Source organism: Salmo salar, chromosome ssa05 (assembly GCF_905237065.1).
Source record: "Salmo salar chromosome ssa05, Ssal_v3.1, whole genome shotgun sequence".
NCBI classification, from domain to species: Eukaryota; Metazoa; Chordata; class Actinopteri; order Salmoniformes; family Salmonidae; genus Salmo; species Salmo salar.
This window is the reverse complement of record NC_059446.1, coordinates 54993418-55005723: the sequence shown is the minus strand read 5'-3', so window position 1 is coordinate 55005723 and position 12306 is coordinate 54993418. Positions and strand designations below refer to the sequence as shown.

Sequence of the window (12306 nt, the reverse complement as noted above, 5' to 3'; positions counted from 1 at the left end):
TTAAATACTTTTTTCTTTACATAGTTGAATGTGCTGACAACAAAATCACACAAAAATAATCAATGGAAATCCAATTTATCAACCCATGGAGGTCTGGATTTGGAGTCACACTCAAAATTAAAGTGGAAAACCACACTACAGGCTGATCCAACTTTGATGTAATGTCCTTAAAACAAGTCAAAATGAGGCTCAGTAGTGTGTGTGGCCTCCACGTGCCTGTATGACCTCCCTACAACGCCTGGGCATGCTCCTGATGAGGTGGCGGATGGTCTCCTGAGGGATCTCCTCCCAGACCTGGACTAAAGCATCCGCCAACTCCTGGACAGTCTGTGGTGCAACGTGGCGTTGGTGGATGGAGCGAGACATGATGTCCCAGATGTGCTCAATTGGATTCAGGTCTGGGGAACGGGCGGGCCAGTCCATAGCATCAATGCCTTCCTCTTGCAGGAACTGCTGACACACTCCAGCCACATGAGGTCTAGCATTTTGTTGCATTAGGAGGAACCCAGGGCCAACCGCACCAGCATATGGTCTCACAAGGGGTCTGAGATCTCATCTCGGTACCTAATGGCAGTCAGGCTACCTCTGGCGAGCACATGGAGGGCTGTGCTGCCCCCCAAAGAAATGCCACCCCACACCATGACTGACCCACCGCCAAACCGGTCATGCTGGAGGATGTTGCAGGCAGCAGAACATTCTCCACGGCGTCTCCAGACTCTGTCACGTCTGTCACGTGCTCAGTGTGAACCTGCTTTCATCTGTGAAGAGCACAGGGCGCCAGTGGCAAATTTGCCAATCTTGGTGTTCTCTGGCATATGCCAAACGTCCTGCATGGTGTTGAGCTGTAAGCACAACCCCCACCTGTGGACGTCGGGCCCTCATACTACCCTCATGGAGTCTGTTTCTGACCGTTTGAGCAGACACATGCACATTTGTGGCCTGCTGGAGGTCATTTTGCAGGGCTCTGGCAGTGCTCCTCCTGCTCCTCCTTGCACAAAGGCGGAGGTAGCGGTCCTGCTGCTGGGTTGTTGCCCTCCTACGGCCTCCTCCACGTCTCCTGATGTACTGGCCTGTCTCCTGGTAGCGCCTCCATGCTCTGGACACTACGCTGACAGACACAGCAAACCTTCTTGCCACAGCTCGCATTGATGTGCCATCCTGGATGAGCTACACTACCTGAGCCACTTGTGTGGGTTGTAGACTCCGTCTCATGCTACCACTAGAGTGAAAGCACCGCCAGCATTCAAAAGTGACCAAAACATCAGCCAGGAAGCATAGGAACTGAGAAGTGGTCTGTGGTCAACCCCTGCAGAACCACTCCTTTATTGGGGGTGTCTTGCTAATTGCCTATAATTTCCACCTGTTGTCTATTCCATTTGCACAACAGCATGCGAAATGTATTGTCAATCAGTGTTGCTTCCTAAGTGGACAGTTTGATTTCACAGAAGTGTGATTGACTTGGAGTTACATTGTGTTGTTTAAGTGTTCCTTTTATTTTTTTTGAGCAGTGTATATATCCTCAGTGTGCTAGTAGGTATGTGACCCTGTGGTTGTGTCTTTGGCACACTTTGGGGGGGGGGGGGGCTCTGAGGGGGGCTCTGAGGTACCAGAACACATTGAGAGAAAAAAGTGTCAACTGCAAAGTGGCAGCGCTGCAGACAGAGTAAACAGCCAAGTAGCCAACCGTCTATGGTGGTGAAACGGACAGTACTCTCCAAGGTGTTGATTCATTCAAAGAATTTTAGATGTCACTGCAGTATGCCCACATACTTGAGAATAGCTGCAGGGCTTACACAAATTTCTTATAGCCTAATTTTCCAGAAATCAATGTACAGCAACATTTTTAGACGACACTGCAGAACACCTGTCATATTATGCATATGCACACATACTCAGCTATGGGGCTTGCAAGACCAGAATTTCATGTAATTTTCAAGACGTCAATGTAGCAGTAGAACAAATATCACGATACAGGAATATAACTTCAAATAAAATAAATCAATGTATGCTACAGCAGAACACACATATGATAATACATAGGACTCCTGCCTGTGTGATAATAAGAAGCACATATCCATATTACCTTCACAGCACCGAACAATTTTGTAAAGGAAATAAAAATGTCCTACCTTAGTTTTCAAAACCTCCCACAATGACTCTCCGCATGTCAAGTCCATTTAACTCCAGAGAGTCAATTTGTTGCTCAAAGCCATGAGCGGGCCTGTGACGATTAGCTTCCTTCCAGGGATTTTCTGAAGACTCTGGCTGTAGTGTCTATTTTTTCATTTTCAGTGTTAACTATTTTAATTTAACTAGGCAAGTCAGTTAAGAACAAATTCTTATTTCCAATGACGGCCTACCCCTAATCCAAACGACGCTGGGCGAATTGTGCGCTGCCCTATGGGACTCCCAATCACGGCCGGTTGTGATAGAGTCTGGAGTCAAACCATGACACCTCTAGCACTGAGATGCAGTGCCTTAGACCACTGCACCACTCGGGAGCCCTAAAAACTATAACCTGGTTGTCCTCTTTAGCCTTGTCTATAAGGCTTGCTGCAACCAACTGTGCCTTGGTTCGGGCATGTTGAAAAAAAAAATCTGTGGGCTTTGTTTACGTCTGAGGCATAGGATGTTAATTTTCTGTACATCCCACCCACTCTTTTGCTAGTTTAATCCCTCCCGGTCGTTTCTAGACCCAAGCTCCCTACCCTGTTGCACGTTGTACAGCCCAACTTTTAATTCTACATGACAAGCCAGGGGTTATACGTTTGATTGTTCTTGAACTGCAAATTGCACCTGCTCTGAGCACTTCGTTGGTGGATGCACTGGAATCAGTGTGGCAGGATAGGATGATTACACAGAAGGATTGCCATGCTTTTACTTGATGGTGTTTTTGGGGGGACGGGAGAAATAATGAGGAGGTAACTTGATTTAACGCCGATCGCTTTTATTCGAATGTCTACAGTGCGAACAGTGAAACAATTAATAAATCATGCCGCGAGAGGTACCGGATCAAACAAAGTCATATCTGAAAAGGTGCCGGATCCTCTCAGAGAGTTTCTCCCATCCGGCTGACCAAAGTCCATGTAGGATGTGTTTTCATCTACTGCCAACAGTAGATAAATATCTAATTTCAGTGTAAAATGCTCCTGCCAAATAGGTTCCAAATGTGCTGAAACAGATTCAATACGCCTCAATGCCCTAGTTTCCTATCTGTCACCAAAGTTAGTCCCTTTCCTTAGCTTTGTGGCTAGTGGCAAAAACATACCCATCTACAGTTTATGGAGTGCAAACACTGTTGAACAGGCAGCTATATCTTTACAACATATAGTGCTGACACACCAGAATATAGTGAGTTTCATTGATTGAGTGCCAGCAAAGATGGCCGCTGTATCTCTGGTCCAGTGTGCGCAGTTAATCATCGCTCTGTTTTTCCAAGGACCCTATTTTCTGGAGTTTTTGTCATGGACCGTGATAGAGGACTGTGAGTTTATAATCAAATGCAAGGTAATTTGTAGATTAGTTATCATTTATAGATCAATTATCCAATATCTTGTTATCTTTGTTATGAAATAATCACATGGATTCTGTATTCTAATATGCATGTGTGTTGTTATGAATGTATTCAGTGTTACTGTATCATTCTGGGTCCATGTGACCAACGTAAGCAAGGATACGACTCTGAAGTGGTTCAAGGACGGCGTGGAGACTCCAGCTGTGTATGACCAGCAGACGAGTCAGCACCATGACTCTGCAACAGGTACACATACCACATCCAGTCCTCATAGGGCTGGTTTCCTGAACCCAGATTAAACGTAATCCTGGACTAAAATACACTTTCAATGGAGATTCTCTATTGTGAATGATTTTAATCCAGGACTAGGCTGAATCTGGGTCTGGGGAACTGTCCCAAAATGTCACATCACTTTGCTCAACCCCACTATTTAGCGCAAACGTGGAGATTTGACCTGGCGACCTTCCGGCTACAGATCCCCCGCTCTAACTATTAAGCTACCTACCACCTCATATTTGCAGTATAGTAATGGATATGTAAAGTAATGCACAGTAGTACTGGATGTACAGTAACGGGATGGTGGCAGATGAGGGAATAGGGTTAAGCTCAGGAGAACACATATCATCAGTGATCATCACACACACACACACACACACACACACACACACACACACACACACACACACACACACACACACACACACACACACACACACACACACACACACACACACACACACACACACACACACACAGAGAGAGAGAGAGAGAATCTGTGTCAGAGTGTCTCTACAGTATGAGTATTTATAGATCATTGCATAATTACCCACTGGGCACACACTGGTTGGATCAACATTGTTTCCACATCATTTCAATTAAATTGCGTTGAACCAATGTGGAATAGACGTTGAGTTGAAGTCTGTGCCCAGTGGGTAGGATTATCTGTGTACAGAAAGTCAAATGTGTTCACAAACCCTATGTGTATGTGCGTGCTGACATTGTTTATTTATTTTTCTTTTTGTACCTTTATTTAACTAGGCAAGTCATTTAAGAACAAATTCTTATTTTCAATGACGGCCTAGGAACAGTGGGTTAACTGCCTTGTTCAGGGGACATGAATAACGCAGGCATGTCTGGTAACCAGACATGCCAGCGTGTGTGTCATAATGATTAACTGTTGTCTCTCTGGTGAATCTCAGGTGACTAAGAAGGAGGCAGGCCACTGCAAAGCTGTGGCGTCTGATGGTAGAGGACAGGATGTGAGCACACTGGAGTTACTACATGAAGGTGAGACATCATGGCACTGTCATGGACAACCACAGACATGGGCCCATATTTGTAAAGTACTCAGTTTTGCTTCGTAGATCCTAATGAATATGATGACTTGGACTGGGGGGGACCTGATCGTAGATCAGCACTCCTACTCTGAGGTGCTTTATGAATACGGGCCGCGGTCTAGCCGAAATATCGGTGAAATATTACAGTACGTTGTCTCTCAAGTTACATTGTTATGAGGCAATTTCAAAGTGCATTATTGGTTTATGTCTCATGATCATTCTGAAGATGCAGAAACTGAGACTGCACATTATGTAATATTATCATCCATGTATTATTTTAATTTTTTTATTTTATTTAATCTTCATTTAACTAGGCAAGTCAGTTAAGAACAAATTCTTATTTACAATGACGGCCTACCAAAAGTCAAAAGGCCTCCTGCGGAGACGGGTGCCTGGGATAAAAAAGAATAAAAAAGGAATACACTATAAATATAGGACAAAACATACATCACAACAAGAGAGACACAACACTACATAAAGAGAGACCTAAGACAACAACATAACAAGGCAGAAACATATGACAACACAGCATGGTAGCAACACAGCATGGTAGCAACACAAAATGACAACAACATGGTAGCAGCACAACATGGTAGCAGCACAAAAACATGGTACAAACATTATTGTGACCAGTCAACAGCACAAAGGTCAAGAAGGTAGAGACAATACATCATACAAAGCAGCCACACAACTGTCAGTAAGAGTGTCCATGATTAAGTCTTTGAATGAAGATGCATAGAGGTTAATGAACATTATAAACGGGGTGGTTTGAGCCCTGAATGCTGATTGGCTGAAAGCCGTAGAATATCAGACCATTTATCAGGGGTATGACAAAAATGACTTCTTACTGTTCTGACTACGTTGGTAACCAGTTTATAATAGCAATAAGGCACCTTGGGTGTTTGTGGTATATGTCCAATATACCACTGCTAATGGCTGTATCCAGGTGTTCATAGAATGTCTTATATGGACTTTGGTCAGCCGGATGGGAGACACTCTTGTTGGCCCTGGCAGGAACACTGTGGACCAATCACAGCGCTTAGGGACCCAGCCCAGAGGTCAGAGGTGAACCAGGGGCCAATAGGGGAACACTCACGACGCGTTGCATCATGCACAAGAACAGCCCTTAGCTGTGGTATATTTGTCATGTACCACACCACCTCAGACCTTATTGCTTAAGTAGAGCCCACTGTCTGGAGACAAAATTATTCTGTCTTTATTTACAGAGTATGACAAGCTCCTCCAACTCCTGAGCAAACAGTGTGGTAAGTTCAGCATAGAGTTCCTAATACTATTACGGCAACATTTCAGTACTGAAACATGAGTGACTTCTCAAGCATTCTATGGACAGTTTTTGGATGGGGACAACTTAAGATGAAGTCATATCCTGACTACAGGTTAGAATCAAATACAAATGTATTGGACCTAGACTACAGTTTAGACAGCATGCCCTGTCAACTGTCAATATCCCAACAAGGACATTCTGTCACAGAGTATCATCTCTCTGAGTTTGACTTTTTCCTCTCTCTGTGGCACAGCGCTGTCTGCAGGCCCAGTGAGGATTCAATGCACTGCTATGGGCTTCAAGCTCTACTGCTCTCTCAAGTACTATATCAGCTACATGAAGACCAGCTGGCACTTCAAGTGAGTTCCCTTGCCTGGCCTGGCCTCTGTACTCTGCCCTGCCACACAGGCTGTGCTCCAGGCCCACTGGTTCTAAGTTGTATACATTATACAGTCAGCCTTTGCTATACGGAATAGGGTGAAGTTGCCCCTAGGCGCTGATCTTGGGTCAGTTTCCCCACTAATTGTTAAGGCTAGGATTGGGGGAGGGGAAGTTGACCCTAAATCTGCACCTAAGGGACACTTCACACCAGAGCATGGTACAGGGAACAGGGACTGGACTTTTATCGCCACCTGCTGGCAGCTTTTATGGTTAGCACCAACCACCAACCCTGGTTCCACAGAGTTACGGAGCAGGCAGGCTTTTGTTCTAGTCCAGCATTAACACACCTGATTCAACTAATAGACGGATCATTAAGACTTTGATTAGTTGAATCAGCTGTGTTGGTGCCTGTCTGGAGATCCTGCACATCCTGTAGCTCTCCATTACGAGAGCTGGTGACAACCCAACACAGAAAAACCACATGAATTTTACACGTGAACACAGGTGAAGTGCTCCAAAAACACGTTTTCATGTGATCACATGTGAAGTTAATGTGATAATATGTAACGCAACATGAAACTACCCGTGAAAATGTGAAATTTCATGTGAAATCATGTGATTTGTCTGTAAGGGCACTGCTGTAGCAGCATGGTTTGTTGTCCAATTTAAACTCAGTTGCTTTAGCATTTTTGTTTTTCTTCACATCGCCCCACGTCTTCCTTAGTGAGACAGTCTGAGTCTTTAATCCCAAATCCATCTCATCTCACCAGATTGAAAAAGACCAAACATAAAGGCTTTTACAAAGAAACTTAAAACTGAAAAAGTAAAGCCCTCAGACATAAATAGTTTTAGGCCTTGTATGGAAGTATCTTTTGTTGGATTTTAGACAAATATATTCTATTCTATTGAATCGTATTATCATGTTCTATTTCATTGTGTACCAGGGAGAGTAGGATTGGCCAGTTGGAGAGGTGTAAGCCTGGCAGCAGTATGCCGAAGCTGTGGGTCGAGGTCTTTGCGCCCACGGAGAACGATAAGGGGAAGTACACCCTGGAGATGTTTGATGGTCAAGAAAAGCACACCCGCTCACTAGGCCTATCTGGACAAGGTTAGTCTGACCAGTCTGATTCACTCAAAAAGCAGTATTGTCTCAAAGCAGTTAAGCGAAATAGGCTTCATACAGGGATTTTACTGCTTCAGATTCATGTCAATGTCTTCACAACTAGAATGTAAACTTCAGAATCTGACTATTATTACTCAATTATAATTTAATTTGTCTGCAATCTTGATCTACATTCATATCTTCTAAGACAGGCAGTTGGTGAATATTACATTCTTCCTAAATACATTTCAGTAATCTATATTTAATTATCTCTCTCTCTCTCTCTCTCTCTCTCTCTCTCTCTCTTTAAAAGCCTTTGCTGATGCTCTTTTGGAATACCAGAGGTTGAAGTAAGTGCATTACCATATTGATGGTGAGCGCCCAGCATGGCTTGCAGTGGTAAACACTAACACAAACAATTGCAGGTACTATTTCCTATCACTATTCTCACATGGACAAACAGAAAACTGTTCTATATTCAATATTAATGAGTTTACATATAGTATGGTGATGGATATGAAACCATTTGCAAATGTATTTACCGGTTTTACCCTTGTTTTTTACTACAAAGGCAAGTGGCGGTTGCTGCGAAAAGTGAGTAGCCTACTCTTTCATTGTTTCTTAATTATTTAATTTTCTGTACACTGGAATGATTGAATGAGCTTCCTATGGATGATTCAAGGGAGTAAATGTCCTTCTCGTTGCTTTAGATCGGGCCAAGGTGACCAAGGGCCTACCAGATGTGGTAGCTATCATGGAGAATGAAGTAGGCTAACTACTAAATAATACTGTCCTATTACGTGGTTACCATGTTCACTAGTACTTCATTAACCTTTTACGTCCGATTTTTGTAATTGTACTGTTAGACCAACGAGTAGAAGAGCTGATCTAGGATCAGTTTAGCCTTTTAGATCATAATGAATACAATTAAATGGACAGGGGGAACTGATCATAGATCAGCACCTTCTCCAATACGTTATTTTAAAAAAAATATAGCCTTACCTGCCCAAGTCAACAGTGACAAGTGGTATTTGGTCATTGTTCATATTTACAATGACTGTTGTGAATCATGTCATCTCTATGTAACCGATGTGAAATGGCTAGTTAGTTAGCGGTGGTGCGCGCTAATAGCGTTTCAATCAGTGACGTCACTCGCTCTGAGACTTGAAGTAGGGTTTCCCCTTGCATTGCAAGGGCCGCGGCTTTTGTGGCGCGATGGGTAACGATGCTTCGTGGGTGTCAGTTGTTGATGTGTGCAAGGGTCCCTGGTTCGAGCCCAGGTTGGGGCGAAGAGAGGGACGGAACCTACACTGTTACATCTATTTCCCTCTCCTCCCCAGTCTCTGTGCTTGACCTGCTTCGCTGACGGTGACCCTGCCCCAGAGATGTTCTGGCTGAGGAACGACAAAGGCATCGCCTCGGGGGGGCCAGTTAAACATCGCCAACGAGAATAAGTGCAGCACTCTGACCGTCAACAATGTGACTAGCGAGGACTCGGGCAACTACAGCATCTTTGTGCGCAACCAGTACGGCACTCAGACGGTCAACGTGACCATAAGCGTGTACAAGCACGGCGCCCGATGCAGTGGAGATGTAAGGAAGGGGTGTTGGTTTTGTTGCACTAAGAGACGATTCCAACTGGGTACAGACGTCAATTCAATGTATTTTCCACGCTGGTTCCACATGACATGAAAACAACGTTGATTCAACCAGTGTGTGCCCAGTGGGTTGTGTTTGAGTGGTGGTTGAGCCAGTTCGTTTTCATGGGGTTAAATTGGAGTTAATGGGGAGTGAAATGCTAGAAGCGGTTAATTTGTGGCATTGGGATGTAGCAATGACTAAGAAGTTATTTGTGCAAGAGGGAATGCGGTCAATTAGAACTATTTGAGGTCCAGTCAAAAATGCAACAACCTGTATTGTTGTGTCATTAGACTACCAATAAATATCCCAAGAGTGTCAGCTACAATTTTATGATGTCGACCCTTTCTTTCTGGAGTAATTTAATAATAGGACATGTGAGCAGGGGCTAGAAAGCTCTGAAGTAGGATTCAATGGCCAAGGCGAGCACATTAAATGTTAATTTCATGTCTTGACAGCAGCAGACTTGATGCCAATTGCAATTATCTCCCATGTTGTATTTCACTAGAGGTGTCATGTTAGTCATGCACACGGAGCAGATTACATAGGTGCGCGACACATCAAGTGCGTTTTTCTATATCAACCTAATTTATGCTCTTACCTCCCTGTATTAAGGCTGTAATCTCACTCACTCAGTCGGCACCTGCATCTCAAGTAGGTCTATTAGCCTGTTAGCTCTCCACATACAGTGTTTGTCCTATCACGTGTCTCTGCAATCGCTTCTAATAAAGCTGCTAATAAAGTAATTTGATCTTGGTGGCTCAACACCGTTTCATTCACCTCAACATGCCTCTGATGTTGTTATTGTGTGCACTGTTTGAGATGTCTGCTAGAGGGATTCGTAATTCAATGATTATTAGAAACATCTCAAAAGTGCGGGAAAGTATTATGCAAGCAAAGAGTAGCTACAATATGTCTTCTGAACTGATAGAGGAGCTCTTGCCCAATGTGTCATTCACCCATTGCCTGGCTAAACAGTGGAGTAGATTTGAACACTGTTTTTAGGAAGATTCCACAGGACATCAGACCTGGGTTCGAATACTATTCAAACAGTTTCAGAGTTTGCTTTAGCCTGCCCGGAGAGCCATGTGGCCTGGTTTGCACTTTTGCACTGATTTTATCGGTTCCATTGTGCTAGGCAAGCTCGATAAAGCCCAGCTAAAGTATTCAAAATGATTTCATATAGCAATTTAAACACGGGTCTGCATTTAGGACAGTATTGCAATAAGTGCTCAGAAACAAACTTGAGATCTGCGTGTCAGAAGTTTCAGACGCCAATCTATTGGGATGAGTAAAACCCATGCATAAGTCATTTTATAGCTGACATAACGTACTCTTCCCCATCCCAAGACAACTGGAAGTTGGAGTCATGCCAGACAGATGTAAGCGAACTCTGGGTTGTTCAAACAATGGGGAACATTACTTCAGAGGCGGTGTTACTGATTAGACACAGAGACACAGAGCAGAGCCCCTCTACCTGCTGATATAAGTAGCTGTGGGGGACGCAGTGCCATCTCTACATTTGTGTTGAGCTTCGCACAGCTGTCTCAGGCTCTTATTGCCCATCTTGGTGAAGGAGAAGAAACCGGACCGGTACAGACACAGACAAAATGGCCTTCAGTGGAACGTGGCAGGTGTACGCTCAGGAGAACTACGAGGAGTTTCTCAGGGCCATCTGTGAGTTTCCTAAAGATCCATTGCATTGCATGTATAGGGTTGTTTAGGGGTGAATCTGAAATGTATTTGCTTGATTCCTCGTGTCCTCTTGGAGGAGAGAAGATTAATGGTTCCTCCCCTCTGACCTCATCCAATGAGTTTTGAAAACGGACAGAGGATGTAAGGAATCAAGGAAATACAAGAGATTCAACTATAGATTCCCAACTATGACCCAAAATGAAAAGGTAGGGTGTGCCTCCATGGGTCCAATCCTAAACTAATGAGTCCTGCCTGTCTATCAGCCCTCCCAGAAGATGTTATCAAGCTGGCCAAAGACATCAAGCCCGTCACTGAGATCCAGCAGAACGGCAATGACTTTGTCATCACCTCCAAAACTCCTGGCAAGTCCGTCACCAACTCCTTCACCATCGGCAAAGAGGCCGACATCACCACCATGGATGGCAAAAAGATCAAGGTAGGAAATCCCAATATACCTGTCTGTGTTGAATCTATACTTATGAAAGTATTGATTGATTGACTGACATATTGTTAAATCGTCAGGTTTAATCTTTGAACTGAAGTCCAGTAATCGGGGGGGTCAAGACGATAGTCTTGTATCTGCAGTTAGTGTATGTCTTGTTCACTCTTCCAAGTTCTCACTTGTTATTGCTTCACATTACTGATCACCTCTCTCTTCTCTGGCCCCTACAGTGCACTGTCAGACTGGAGGGAGGAAAGCTGATGTGCAACACAGATAAATTCTCCAGCGTCCAGGAGCTCAAGGGAGGAGAGATGGTTGAGGTAATTTGACCTAATGTTGGTACCACTGAAAAATAACACACTACAAATCTGTCAGTACAGCGTGTCAAATATAAGCATATACAGTTGTGAAATATGAGGCACAGATCAAACAAGCTGTCTATTTCTACCTTATGTGGTTTCATTTATATAATAGTGACCTGACCACAGTAACTAAACACTTTTCACTACCTCCTCCATTTCAGACGCTGACAGTGGGCTCTACGTCACTCATCAGGAGGAGCAAAAAGTTGTGAACCTGGAATGGTAGCAGGCAGTCCTTGGCTATTTAAATAAACTTGCTTGACATAAAACGTGTGGTTTATTATGTGTGCTGTGAACATGCTGCTGTGCATCATCTAATAAACCGTGAACACTGATTGAATAATAGAAAAGTATTCAATATATATTTCACATATGATTCAAAATACACAGTCTATCTTTTCACAGTGCCCTATCAAATACTGAATAGGCCTATAGTGTGATAATTCACACTCAAAACAGCAAAGTCGGGTACATCAACTCATTTCACATTGTAAAACAAACCACTGAATCGCTAATGCATAATTTACATTCAAGATGTACAACTAAAAGA

General features: G+C 43.7%; 2 protein-coding genes across 2 annotated transcripts; both read left to right on the top strand.

Moving 5' to 3' along the window:
• The first annotated feature begins 1608 nt into the window (after positions 1-1608).
• Positions 1609-10042, top strand: LOC106605000 (myomesin-3). The gene is given in 11 exon segments (XM_014200191.2): positions 1609-3507; positions 3630-3760; positions 4714-4801; positions 6078-6116; positions 6390-6495; positions 7462-7625; positions 7933-7969; positions 8191-8213; positions 8330-8385; positions 8960-9078; positions 9080-10042. Coding segments are annotated over 10 exon segments (903 nt in total). The 5' UTR covers positions 1609-3507; positions 3630-3721; the 3' UTR covers positions 9312-10042.
• Positions 10043-10685: 643 nt separating this feature from the next.
• LOC106605182 (fatty acid-binding protein 10-A, liver basic) lies at positions 10686-12025 on the top strand. The gene is made up of 4 exons (XM_014200562.2): positions 10686-10934; positions 11216-11388; positions 11625-11714; positions 11918-12025. Exons 1-4 carry the CDS (start codon positions 10868-10870, stop codon positions 11966-11968), a joined length of 381 nt encoding a protein of 126 aa, XP_014056037.1. The 5' UTR covers positions 10686-10867; the 3' UTR covers positions 11969-12025.
• Positions 12026-12306: the final 281 nt, after the last annotated feature.

Coding starts and splice junctions, on each gene's coding strand:
- LOC106605182 (XM_014200562.2), top strand. CDS start 10,868: ATGGCCTTCAGTGGAACGTGGCAGGTGTACGCTCAGGAGAACTACGAG. Junction 10,935..11,215: donor GGAGTTTCTCAGGGCCATCT/GTGAGTTTCCTA, acceptor CCTGTCTATCAG/CCCTCCCAGAAGATGTTATC. Junction 11,715..11,917: donor AGGGAGGAGAGATGGTTGAG/GTAATTTGACCT, acceptor CCTCCATTTCAG/ACGCTGACAGTGGGCTCTAC.